The following is a 13,889-nucleotide window of genomic DNA, read 5'->3' as shown; positions in this document are numbered from 1 at the left end:
GTGCTATTGCGTCTCTCTCTTTACTCCCTTTCCTGTCTCACTTCATCATATTCTGTCACTGAAGAGATTAAAACATTTCTTCAGGAGAGTGGACTCTGCTCTTCTTAAAATAAATAAATAAATAAAAAAACCAAACAGATTTATTACTTTGATATGCAGCAGTGTGTGTCCATGTGGATTGGAGTCCTGTGTGGTGGGCCGCTGTGATTATAAGCGTGACAGGAGACAGAAAGCTTTTCATCTTTAAAAATAGTGACCAATTACAAGTCATTTAAAAATCTCCCACCACGAGTGTGCACCAGAAAATAAGGTTTCATCAGTGTGATGAGCAACAATCCATTTTATAACATAATTCAAGTTTTCATAGTGATTATTTGAATGTGCAGTGTTTTATTAAAAGCAGCTTAATAGCAAATAATTGTCTTGCTGTTAGAATAGTACTGTCCTGAGAGATGACAGTGTGTTCACAGTTAGACTTGTATATGTTAAATTTGAACAAGGGTTTTTGGTTATTCTTTGGACTAAAATATTGTGTGTCTTTGTCTCTCTTTATAGGAAGTCCATGAAATTCTGAAAGAATATGAACTGAAGTACTGCTTTGTGGACCGCAACAAAGGCACAGGTAAAGCTTGCACTTAATGAGACATACAGACATATTCATACAGACTTGTACTCCTATACTTGTGAGGACCCTCAATGACATAATCCATTCCCTAGCCCCTAACCTGTACCAACACAATGTATTGCCTAACCCCAATGATTCCCCAAGTGTAACTGTAAAACAAGGTCTTAAGTCTTAAACAGAACTTTGAAGATGTAAAGCTCTGACAAAATGTCTTGTGGCCATGATCTTCACCAAGATGGACGTGAGCACACACACATACACACCAATACAGGTTTGCTCAAATGAACGTTAAATATACAACCATGTTATATCTCTCATCACAAGTTTGTACTTTGTAGGTTTACATTGTACGTTTAAAAAAAAAAAAAAAAAAGTTTTCAGCACAGTGACCGTGCTTACCATTGGCCATGAGCAGGTTTACGACTGAAAAACAAAAACTGCATTGTTCATGAATCGGCACAATTAAATTAAGTTCAACCTAAACAGAGTATTGCAAAGTACAGCTATAAATAAAATTGATTTGGTTGATTTGACTTCTCTACAGACTAAAGGGTGTTTCTGTTATTCAGTAATGGATTTGAGTGTTTTTTTGTTTGTTTTAATGCCATATTGTATCTTGCCTTTCTTGAAGGGAATCAAACTGTCTTTAACCACATCACTTGAAGATGAAGCTTAGAGCATTAATATTCTTGTCAGGCTCGACGGGTTTTGCTAGGCTAGCTGGCTGTAGAAGCTGTCTCATAACTAACCGATGATTAGAGCAAAAGAGGAGCAGCGTGAAGAGTCATGGGTGACGGGTTCAGTTGAAGTGGTTCTACAATAAAGAATAAAGGTTTTTAAAGCATTTTAGTGCCAGCTTGGTGCTTAAATTGAAATTCAAATATTAAAATCTGTTTCTGCAGTCTTGTATGCATGTTTTTTCACATTCCCATTCACACACAATAAGTTTAATCTTAACCTACATACCTTCATTAAGGTTTAACCATGTTTTAAAGACTTTGTAGGTAGTTTTAATCATAAATCAGAATGCTATGTGTATGCTATTACACATGCTATGTATTAGGCTCTGTATAAAAGTGATTATAATGTAACTGTACTCATTTTAGAGTTATCTCCAACTTACTCACCTTCTGAGCACGTTTGGTCCTCATAAGTCTGGAAATACAAGAAGACACACAAATGCGCACACACACACAGAGCAGACCCCCTGCCCTTAGAGTGTGTCCCTTTCCAGGGAAATCTTACATAGTGCCTATATTTAGTCCGTGCAGTCAGCCAAGCACCTGAAACATAACGCTTTTAGAAAGTAGGGGGGGAGCTGTAAACAGCTGAGAAATCAAAGCACCAGCCTGTCCAAAAGGTTAATGCTGTTTAAGAGCAAATGAGAGCCTGATGAAACACGGGCCCTCACCGGACCAGCAGGCCCGGTACTCTACTAATTAGGCCACTGTGGTGGCGTTGGGTTTTGAGCCCTGATGTACAGAGGTGGGTGGAGTGGGATGAGAATCCAGCGTCATGAACATCAGAGGCTGTTTAAGACAAAGTTTAATTTTTCCTTAACAAACTCAGCGATGGAAGCAATGGCACTGCTTTCCTGTCTACTTCTTACCTCTTTTCCCTCTCTGCTTCTGCCTTACTTAAATCTCTGTGATCTCTTTCTCACTTGCTGTTGTTCCTTCTCTGACATTGTCGCCATCACTGGTCTCTCCCTTTCACTCAACGCCTACCTCCCTCTTTTTTTTTTTTTTTTTTTAACTTTTCCATATTCCCGTTTAGTGAAATGAATTTGTTTCATTTCAAGGACTTATTTCAGCAGTTTGACAGCATAATGTGGTAACGTCTGCATGTCTCAATATTAGCTCCTTGAATTAAGATGGAGAATGTTTTGAGAGAAATTTACATTCGTCTTCAAAGAGTTCTGTCAAGGGGCCTTGTGTGAAAGCAAAATCAGTAGGGAGAGTTTTCATTTAAGTTATTTTTCCTGGTAATATTGAATTTTATTAAGGTCTCTGTTAACATTGAACATCGCAGTAGAGATGTGGCTGTGGGAGGCTTTGTCTGCTCCAAGGCAAGAGCTGGAACTTTGGCAGCTTGTTCGCTTTACGTTTGAGCTTGAAGCTGATCAGTGTTCATGAATGTATTGATAGTTTCTGTTTGATTGTGTAGAGGCGGAGTGACGGGATAACACAGAGAGAAGCAGCTACACAGAGCATTTTCAGATCATATTCTGTCCACCCTGAATTGCCAGAAAAATGGAAATTTACTAAAAAACCTCTTCTTCTTTTGAACTTTGTTCGGTATCTCCGGTGGTGATAATCGGGAGTGTGTGTTTTGACAAACACGGACATTTGGGCTTAGCAGATGAAAGCTTGGGGGGAAAACAGCTTTGTGAAATATGAGAAATGGTTGGGTACAAACGTTGGGTACAGCCTTTCTGTTGGCTCTTACTCTCTGATCACTTTTTGTGTTAAAGCAAACACAGTTAACGTGAATAAAACAGTGATTTGATCATTACTATCTGTTAACTGAGGCTACCAGTAAATTCCTTGGCTGCTCTGATGATGCATGTGATAAAATCACTTTTATAGGCTCATCAGCTCATCTGGCAGCACAAACATAAATCCTGTATTACATGATAAAATTAGCGATTATAGAGAGAGTCTGGGGTAACAAAGTTATTTTGTTTTGTAAATGAATAGCTCATTAATTAGCATGCTACTTCAACACAAGGCCTCTACACTTTTGTGTAGAGGTAAAACCACACCAACTGAAGTTGACAGCAGATATAATCCAGAACAGAACTACGTAAAGGGATGATCCTGGTGCTCCTGGTAAGCGTAGGAGTTGTGGAGGAGGAGAATTGCAGCCACCAGTTATTCTGCTGTAGCTCCTACTTGCAGAACATATTTCATGGCCTCAGACTCTAACCAGGGTTAATCTTAAATTCACTAGACCTTATGATGGATTTGTTTACTTTGAAGACCGTGGGCTCTGCTGGAGCTGATCTGTTGGCTCTGAATGTTTGCTGTTTTGTTGATGTGGACTCTTTCACCCTACTGAAATAAGTACAAATGTGATTGTTTAAGGTGGGATTCACCCTCAGCAGGCAGGGTGGACACTGTCTTATACAGTCTATGGGTGGACACCGTTTCCTGTGCTGATATAACTGTGTGCCTGCGTGTGTATGCGTTGGTACATGTGTGGTGGGAGATTCCCGACTGCTTCAGTTAGAGGTGTGGAAGATTGATTTCAAGCCTCTGCATCTTTTCATGTGCATGTGTGTGTACGTGCTGAATGACTGGATATTTAGCCTTGATCTGGTAACCCCCTGGCTTGTCGCCTCTTCACCTACCCGAAACACACGCTTCCATCCAACCTCGGCCCCTGTGGTTTTAAATTTAGTGTGTGTTTGTGCTATTGTATACACGCTTGTGTGTGATTTAAAGTGCATCATAAAAATCTACAGCTGTGTTTCTGTGTGTTTTATAGGGAGAGTATGTGGTCGTGTGTATGTGTAAATGTGGCACGACAGTCAGCTTGAACTCGCCAGCCACTGGATCAGTTTTCATGGCAGCTGGATAACCTCACCCCAACGAAGTGTTTACAGTCTGACTCACCCTCGCCTTCCGCCATCCCTCTGTCTCTTTCTCTCTTTCACCTTTTCTGTCTCTCCAATCTCACAGCTTAGAAAATAACAAGATTTTCTCTCTCTTTCTATCACTGCCACCATGCAACAGTCAAACATTTGAAGTGTAGCACTCTGTGAAACCGTTCTTCAATGAATTACCTGAAATTTATTGAAAAGTTCAGAATTAACTTTGGCTTAAAGCCCAGACTTTAAAGTGCACTGTTGGGGCCACACATTAGTGTTTATTTTCCATTGTTCACCAAAAGGAGAAGATACCAGCATCTTATACAGAGATCCACTGTGTGTGTGTGTGTGTGTGTGTGTGTGTGTGTGTGTGTGTGTGTGTGTGTGTGTGTGTGTGTGTGTGTGTGTGTGTGTGTGTGTGAGAGAGAGAGAGAGAGAGAGAGAGAGTCTGAATTTACCCTGCACAGACTCACTGCATATTGTTGTGACAGTTTCCACTTGTGTGAGGACAGTTTTCAACAGTAATGTGAATCTTGTGAAACAAAAAAAAAATGTAATTCAGGCTGAAAGTAAAATGAAGTTGTAAAATCGTACTGTTGAAAATGTCCTTTGTCCCTTTCTGTTAATTTAACAAGTGTTAAACAGGTGTTAAATTAACAGAACAGTTAACAAGTACGAATGTGAGAGCAGTCCTCCGTTATGTTTTACTTTCATATGTCAAAGGGCCTATTGGTATCTGTTCCTTTTTGCTTCATGAAAGTAGGATCCTTGAGCTCATTGAAGTTTTTTGAGCAAAATCTTTTTTTTGCAAGGTGCTCACTGCTGCGGTATTTCAGAGCTACACTTAAAAACACTTATGTATCAGTGTGTGCAGTACAGTAGCATCATTTTCCTCAGGTTTTAAGTTTGTTTCAGGTTATGTTGTTGGAACCCCCCCCCCCCCCCCCCCCCCCCTCCTGTTGGTGCTAATTCTAAGCACACAGCCATTTTATCTGTTTATTTCAACAAAGTCACTGCTGTTATCACTAATTATCATTTTCATCACTGTCACACTACCTGACACAAGAGGCTTCGAAATCTTTCATGAACCAGATATAGCCTCGACCACTACTGAAAAACTACAAATGAACTGAGTGTTTCTTTAGTTCCAACAAATCCAACAGAGTGAGACCCAAAATCCAGTATTGAGGGACTTGGATGGTGATATGGGCCAAAAAATTGGGAGATCATAAGTAATAAATATAAAGTAAGTAATAAGAATGTTTTTCCACATAACAGCAGAGACACTGGAATTATTGTAAGGGTCAGCCATCGGTCATGGATATTGGCCCAACCCTAGTCTGAATTTTATTTTGTACAGTAGAGAGCTAAAGTCATGCACCCTATTAAAGCTAACTAACTTGGATTCCAATATCCTTAGCCAAAGAATGTATTTTAACTTAAAGGTCTTTCTCTTCTTATGAACCAGTATCTACTCCTTAATACTTCTTCATATTAACAAAGATTGGCACAATGTAGGCTTCTAACATAGAGAAGATGCTAACATTGAAGTGAGACAAGAATTTGGCTCACTGTATCATCAGGTGGTGAAAGGAGAGACGGGGACGGACAGAATGAGCATCATCAATCTCAGTTCATTTTGTTGCTGAGCTCTCAGCAGAGAATTAGTCAGGAATCAGCTTTAGCCCAGCTCGATATTCTGTTCACATATCTTTGAGCGTGTAGCTGGCTTTGATGTAGGCTGTTCAGCTCTAACAATGAAGGTGATCAACAGGTTCAGTGCAGAATTTGCTCATGTTTCCCCCGTAAGGTTGAATTGGAAAAATGTTTAATTTTTTTCTGATGTGGAATGATGTGGAATTATTTGCCTACAAATCGTGCTGCATGATTGATAATCTTTAATCAAATTCAAACTGGGCACACTTGAAGTATTTTCACCCCTCATAAAATTTGATTAACTGATTCTTTTGTTAATAGAGAAAATATTGAGCCCTGTTGCACATTCCTCTCATTGTGATGCAGAACACTGCTGTTATCAGTCAAATTAGCTTAAAATATGAAATTGGTGTTATATTGGTTTTATATATCTTTCTGCAGTTATCAGCCCCTAGGCTCTGTAATAAATGCACAATGAAATATTAATCACAGAAAGGAAATGGAATTTCCCTCTGTGAACGCTGTTTTCAGGATTTTCTCACAAAGGTGGCCCAACATGGAAAACATTGTTTGCTTTTTGGTAATTTATGGAAAATTTAGTTTTATAATGGTAGTCTAAAATTACACAGAAATGTTCAATGTGTGATTAATCAGCAAAAACCCATTTTGGTAAAAACATTCGAAGAAGTGAGCAAAAGAAATGAGCTAAAATAAAATGGGTCTAATCCAGGAAATTTTGAAGGTCTGTGCCCCCCAGAGGTTGTGAACTACATTCACACCTCTAACATAAAGAGACTGTTTTATTGACATTTCTGTTTACCAACCACAGTCCACAGTAATTTTTCATGTTATCTCCTAATATCAGTTCTGGTATTTAAGAAATTTGTTTGGGTCAGACTCTGTTGTCATGGAGGTATGGATCGAAAATGGCAGCATTCCTCACGGGAACAGAAAATGGCTACATGGTTTTTGTGCAGAGAGATTTTTATAATTGGTGTGAAATGCAGAAATATTCCCTGAGCTGAGTGTATCACATAAGCAGACACGGAAAGACAGTCAAGCGTGCTCACATTTATTTTGTTTTTTCAATGCTAAGTTGGTCACTTGGGAGTGTGAGAGTCTTTGTTTGCTTGAAATGTGTGTGTTTGTGTGTACTTGTGTGTTCTTTTAGCAACAAGTCCATTATAAGACTGAGAGGACCAGATTCATGTTTTTACACCTGTTCCATTTTCACTTTTATGTGTGAAAGTGGCCCCATTGCATTTCATGTATATAGACTTGCATTAAAATAGTGACCCCATGTTAAGAAGGAGACTGACTTGCAACAAAATTGTGACTACACTTATTTTTAATTTTATACAGTTGTAATACCTAGGGTTGGGTGATTGGACAGATGTAGTGGTTACTGGTGATTGGCTGAGTCCATCGCTGGTCAGACCAATTGCTGGATTTTTGAGTCCAATACTGATATCAGTATTTGTGAGTCTAAAAAAAATCTGATATGTAGACCTAAACTTAGAGTATCTGCTGATCCTGAATGCTTCTCCAATGCCATTGCCCTGTTTTTTTTCCCAAATATAAAGTCTTTTTACATCTACCTAATTGTGTGGACAGTATCATTAGGGATTGCTACGCTGCTATATCGCAGGCACGCTGCTATAATCAGTGCATCTCTGTTTCTAAAGTGCCTCAGACATATCTTTGGCGTTTCTATGCTGCACTTCGTTTTAACTCTTCTTCTGAAATGAACTGTTTATCCTTAATAGGCTAATGCAGGTAGTTATGTTGGACATGCAAAATAATTGTCATATATTGTACCTGCAATTAAAGCAAAGGATGAGGAGGAGGAGGAAACTTGTTTAGTTGTCTCTTGAAAAGTACTAGACCTCCTCTGTAGCTGAGAAATGCTAATTGCGGTCATCTTATTAAAACTCACCTTTGCAACAGTGTTTGTAATTGCAAATTAAATTACTTCACTGATGGAGTCCTTATCCTTAGTGTATGTAACTGGGCTTTCCTGACATAGGTGTTAATCACATTAAAGTCTTTCTGGATGCATTACTAATTGAGCCCATGGTAATTTGCTCATAGTACACAGTTTTTCCATGCGTTTGCTCAAAATGAATATACTGGGTGTAGCAAAAGAGATTACAATGATAAACGGTTGTCCTCTGTCTGTCTTGTGTTTCTCTGAGGTGTTTTTCTGGTAACTAGCTGGTGGAACCTCCTCTGGCTCGTTCTTGACCTCTGCTCTAATTGAAATGTACTACTCGGAACAGCTTTTGGCATACATCTGCACCTCATGACCGGATCAGTTCACTGAGCCAGCCTCCACCGTTGGACTTATTAGGTCATACTGATGGGAATGTTTATATGTCTGTGTCTGTCAGTGTGTCCTGCAGTGCACATATCTGTGTTTAAGCGTATCCCGCTGTGTGTGTATACGTATCTCAGTGTCTCCATTTGCGGCTTTGCTTTGGGCTGTTGCTTCAGCTCCTCGGCTAATGATTTTTCCTTAAACACCCACTCTCCCAATACACACACACACATAACACACACACACACACACACACACACACACACAGAGTATGCACCACTACTGTTGCTTCCTCCTTTGTCCTACCTGCTCTCCTTTTTGTGCCAAGAAATTCCCTCAAAAGGTATCTAATCCTCTCATCATCCTTTGATCTGTGCCTCCTTCAAACATCTCACTGCCTCTCTGTCCCTCCTTCCCTTACTTCTTTCCTTCCTTATGTCCTTTCCTCACCATTAGCAAATTGCATCCACTTTACCCTCAGCTTGTTATAGCTGGCCCATGGCCCGCATTCAGAAAGTTAAGCATCCATCATTATCGGTCTTCATGCTCACATTACTGTCTGGTAGGATTGACAGTGTTGGTTGAAATCTCATTATCAGAGCAGATTATGAGTTGGCCGCAAATTTGTTCAGATTCAGATTGCAGCTCTGTTGATGTTTAATTTAAATTTTGGGCATCACATCCAAAATGTTTCAATTCACCTGTTGCCAGAAGCCCATGGTAAATGACTGTGTGTGTGTGTGTGTGTGTTTGTGTGTGTTTGTGTTTGTGTTTGTGTTTGTGTTTGTGTGTGTGTGTGTTGTCGTTAAATTGGCTTGTTCACTGTGCATGCTTGATTTTAATACCTCCGATTTCTCCCTTGGTTTTATCAGAACAGGCTAAACAAAATTGATATGCAAATTCATAGCCTAATGAGTTTTAATTATTTATTTCTCATTTTGAGATTCTATTTACATGATCCATTTCCACTGCCGATCATTTTGGTGGCCTTAGGCAGAGATCCGTGTCATCAGTGTTAATCATCTAATTATTATTTATATCCACAACTCATTTGAGATCACAGACCAACAGAAAAGAAGCTTCAAACTATAACGTTCCTTAAGAGTAAATGTTGTTGATCTGAAAACTATTTGAAGTGCTGGTCAGAAGGAATTGACTTTTTTACTTTTTGAAAACTGAATATACAGAAAGTTTGAGGCTTGTTTTGGTATCAGGTTTTTGATGCTAAGATTGAACACAGCTCTGAATTGAAACCTCAGCCAGATAGTCATAATGGCAGACGGGCAGCTCGACAGGCACACAGATGCACACATTTACATATGTACCCACAGACAGGCACATGAGGCTGTCTGCCAGCCTGTTAGGAATCTGCAGGCATCAGTCCATCCACCCAGCTATTCAGTCAGCCAACCAACCAGCCACAGCGAGCTAGCCGCTTCCACATGACGCCACCAGTCCAGAGGTATGTGTACTAATTCGGCAGCGCTGCGGAACCAGGGATCTGGAAATACAATAGCGAGGGTTATCCTGGGAATCCCTGCTTTTCAATGGAGGCCTTTGTGTTTGTCGCTGCGCTGTCCAGTAATGAAGACAACATATGCTGGCAAAAAGCTCATTGGTCTGCCGCTTTGTGTGTGTGATGATGTGGACAAAATACGAAAATACACACGCTGAGGGACAAATCTGGACCCAGTGACTTGCCCTGCAGACACAGAAGTAACACCATCCATCACTTACTTTTTTTAATGGCACCAAGTCACAATGAAAACACTCATTGAGCTGTTCTTTGTTCTTTTGTACTCCCTGTTTCTTTTTTCTGTTGGTGTTTACATCAGTAAGCTGTTCTCTTGCCTTAAATGTTTTCACCACTTCTTATGAAGATTAATATCTTAATCTTTGGGTTGCTGTTGGTTTGTGTTTTTCTGTTCTGTTCTGGTAATGATGCTGCTGAATGGAAAGGTGATTAGCTTGGCTGATAGTTGTTTGTGATGTCTGGAAGGGTGCATTTAGTTTAGTAGAAGTAGAATTTGGAAGGTGATGGACAGAGAAATGGCTGTGGTTCACCGCCTGGGGTTTCTGCAAATGTTTGAAAATCTTGAAGCTCATTACATGCAGCACCGTGGTTCTGTATTGGAACCATTTACAAATATATTTGAATATTTAAATATTTATTCAACATACTCCCTGATTGTGCTGATGAATTCCTAAGAATCACTTTTTTCCTTTCTTTCTTTTTTTTTTTTTTTAAGATTTTTAGGCCTGGTGTGCTTCCCTTACCCCTGGTGGTTAAACATTTGTCAAAGCACATGCATACTGTCAACAATTTGTGGCAATGCTTCAAAAAGGGACAACAGTGATACAACAAATATAGTTGGTGCACAAAAAATGATTTGCAAATATATTAGACTTGTTGAAGCTTTTGCTGCAGCGTAGATATGTGTCATCTTTTTGAATTCCCGACGGTTAACGTTTAGCTTGCTTGGAGAATAGGGACTGATGGTATTTTCCTTGTTTTTGCAGCACTGTTTGGCTTTGGAAAAGCAAACCATGCCCAAGCCTAAACATCACAAAATAATAGGTGTTCATTTTGATTTTTTTATACCTCTGCTATAATTGATAACAAGAAAAGCAATTGTTACATTTCATTATTTTTTAAGTTTTAGAGCAACAGAACAGTTCATAAATTCAGATAAATAAATAGAGAATTAGGAATAATGTTTTCCTTTTATCACGGTGGTAAATAAAATTGGACCAAGTGTCAACACTGGTAGATTTACAGATTCTCTTGAAGGATATCCGAATTGGGATCCGATCAAAAAAATCCTCATCCAGTGTAAGAATGTTATAGAACCATATCCTTTCTTCAGACACACAACATGTTCTTTTATGGTTATGTGAGTCTTTGTCAACATCCATAATTTTGCTTTGTAATGACAAAGCTGATGATTTTAAGTGACCAGTGTTCTGAAGAGAGCAGAGACTATTGGTGTGACTGTGCTTCTGCTTTATTGCACATTAAGAGCAATTATTCAAATTAGAGCATTAGTAATTGGAGTTGAGGATTGGGCTCTTTAGCAGAGCAAGACATGTGCCTTTGTGTGTTTTTTGTTTGTGTGTGTGTGTGTGTGTGTGTGTGTGTGTGTGTGTGGTGTTCTCATAGAACTGCACAACACTAGCTAACAGAGTCATTATGAGACTCAACACTGCTCTTTTTCTATTTTTCACTTTTTGTTCTCCATCTCCCTGTCTTAAGTGACAGAAGCCGAGTCCATCTAATTGCTTCCCTGGACAGCAGCTTGTCACCGCTCTCTCTTCTTTCTTTCTTTCTTTCTTTCTTTCTTTCTCTCTGCATCCCACTGCCTCCCCTCCTTCCCTCCCTCTCTTTTTCTTTTTCTCCCTCTCTGTCATCATCTGTCCATCTGTCTCCTTCTGAATCACTAAATGCAAATCAGCACAGGCCAACCAAATGCGATGCGGCTGTTAACTTTGATCACACACAGAGAAACGCACACATACACAGACACACACACACAGGCCATGTTACTGTACCTCTTACCTCTTGCTGTCAGACGGACTGAATATGTGAATTTGTCATATCATGTTTTATGTTTGTCTGTGTGAGCTTCCCTTTACCATGTGCCCTTTGTTTTCAATTCTCAAAATTTTCGTTTGGCCAAGTGTGCTGTGGGTAACAAATGAAGCGATGAGTACACCCACACTCACACCTCAGCTTATCAAAATAAATAAATAAATAGATAAATAAATAGATATATAAATAAATTGCACCATGAGAGAAGATGATGGTGATGATAGACCAGCGATGGATTCTCAGCATTATTGGTCCCTGCCTTTGCTCATTACAAGTTGACTGTCAATAATGGAACCCAAATAATGTAATTCTGGGACAAAGGTGTACAAGTCCCAGAGACTGCCTCATTGCTCCATGGATTTTATCTATATTATACTATCAAACAGTCCTAAGTCCTGCCATTTATAGATTATTTATGGATTGTTAAATGCAGACATACACAGCATGCATTCACGTAAATATAGTGGTGTATTGGTGTGATCAGTGTAACAGTAGGTGCAACAACTCTGATGCACAAAGGTTTAGCTGATTTCACTGAACCTGACATGTAATTGGTCTAAAAATCTGTGCTGCATCTGTTAACAGTTTCTATCACGCCTCCAACAACAGTTTATTTTTTAAATTTTGTTTAATTTAATTTGATTTTTATTTATTTTTTGAACAAAGGTAGGTCATCAGTACACAAGGTGGGTGAGGATTTTCATTTATTGGGATGGCACCGTGGTGCATTGGTTGGCGCCTTTGCCTCACAGCAAGAAGGTTGTGGGATCGAACCTGCCTGCTTCCTGGAGCTTCTCTGTGTGGCGTTTGCTTGTTTTCTATACCTGTATTGGTTTCCTCCGGACACTCCAGCTTCCTCTCACAGTCAATATGCAGGTCAGGTTAATTAGGGACTCTAAGTTCCCTGTAGGTGTAAACATGAGCATGAATGGTTGTTTGTCTCTGTTTCTGTGTCAGCTCTGTGATAGACTGGCTGCCTGTCCAGTGTCCAGGGCCTGTCTTGGTCCCAGTGCTGACCAAGACCTAAAAAAGTAAAAACTGGAGGTACTGCTGTAGGTCATGTAAATAATGTGTAGAAATGTTTTCTCCCTGTGACAGAGCATCAGCATCAGAAATTATGTTTTAAACCAATATAGGCATCTCTGAAATATGGGCCAAAATACAGATGTCCCATTAACTCATAATCCCTCACTGTGTATTAACCCTCAAGTTTCTCTCTTCAGTAACCAGAGTTGATGTCAGCTGTATTTGTCTTATCTGTGGTTCACACCAGTGCACATGGCAAATGCACGAATCATAAAGACACACACACACACACACATTCTGTTAAGGTCTGATACTTATGGTTACCAGGGCACTCAACCTTGCTTGCTGGTTTCGAGGAGTGCACAGATGGACACAAAAGATAAGGGCTTATGAAAACCAGCTAACCACAGAAATGCTATTTTTACACTGTTCATTTCTATTGTTGTTATTACTATTGTTATTGATCTGTTGCTATGCAATGCATTCCCTTACTCTAACCTTAACAGGCACAACTAAATGCCCAACCCTAACCCTCACCTAAGCCTGATTCTAACCTGAACCTAAAACTAAGTTGTAACCCTCAAACAGCCATTTGTCAGAAAGTGAGTACTGGTCAAAGTGTCCTTGCTCTGTAGGGTCTATAAATGAAACTGGTACACACACTCACAGAGCTGGTCTGAAGTCTTCAGAGAGCATCAAAAGAGGAAGTATACCATATGTGCCTCCCTGAGGTATTGTCAGGATATAGTTTTGAATATTCAAGCAGGAAATAAAGAAAGTGAGTGAGCAAATGAACTATAATGTAACCGAAGCATTCTTTGTGTTGCATTTGTTTAAGTTCTTTAAATGTATTAATTTAAGCATCAAAAGGTCATAACAAAGGCTTGCTTTCTTTTGTTTTGAACATTAAACCGACCAAATGAATAATAGATGAATGGAGGAAATAATCAGCACATTAATTGGTAATGAAAATAATTGTTAGTTGTAGCCATAGATTTAAGGCATTTGGTTAGATCACTGTTCATTTGCAGCATTACTTGAGGTTGAGGAGGAGGAGGAGGAGGGAGAAGGGAGAGCAGAGTAA

The 13,889-nt window shown here is 39.5% G+C and overlaps 1 protein-coding gene across 2 annotated transcripts in view; it reads left to right on the top strand.

Annotated features, from left to right (window-relative positions):
- Window positions 1-13,889, top strand: part of raver2 (ribonucleoprotein, PTB-binding 2) — an 82,167-nt gene that overhangs the window by 20,113 nt on the left and 48,165 nt on the right. For both annotated transcript variants that reach the window (XM_041040784.1, XM_041040785.1), the window contains exon 3: window positions 556-622. In XM_041040784.1, the coding sequence (XP_040896718.1) occupies window positions 556-622 (67 nt within the window). The remainder of the gene's footprint in view (window positions 1-555; window positions 623-13,889) is intronic.

The sequence above is a fragment of the Toxotes jaculatrix genome, chromosome 6 (genome assembly GCF_017976425.1).
Source record: "Toxotes jaculatrix isolate fToxJac2 chromosome 6, fToxJac2.pri, whole genome shotgun sequence".
NCBI classification, from domain to species: domain Eukaryota; kingdom Metazoa; phylum Chordata; class Actinopteri; family Toxotidae; genus Toxotes; species Toxotes jaculatrix.
The sequence above is the reverse complement of the archived record's forward strand: the minus strand, read 5'-3'. Positions and strand labels throughout refer to the sequence as shown.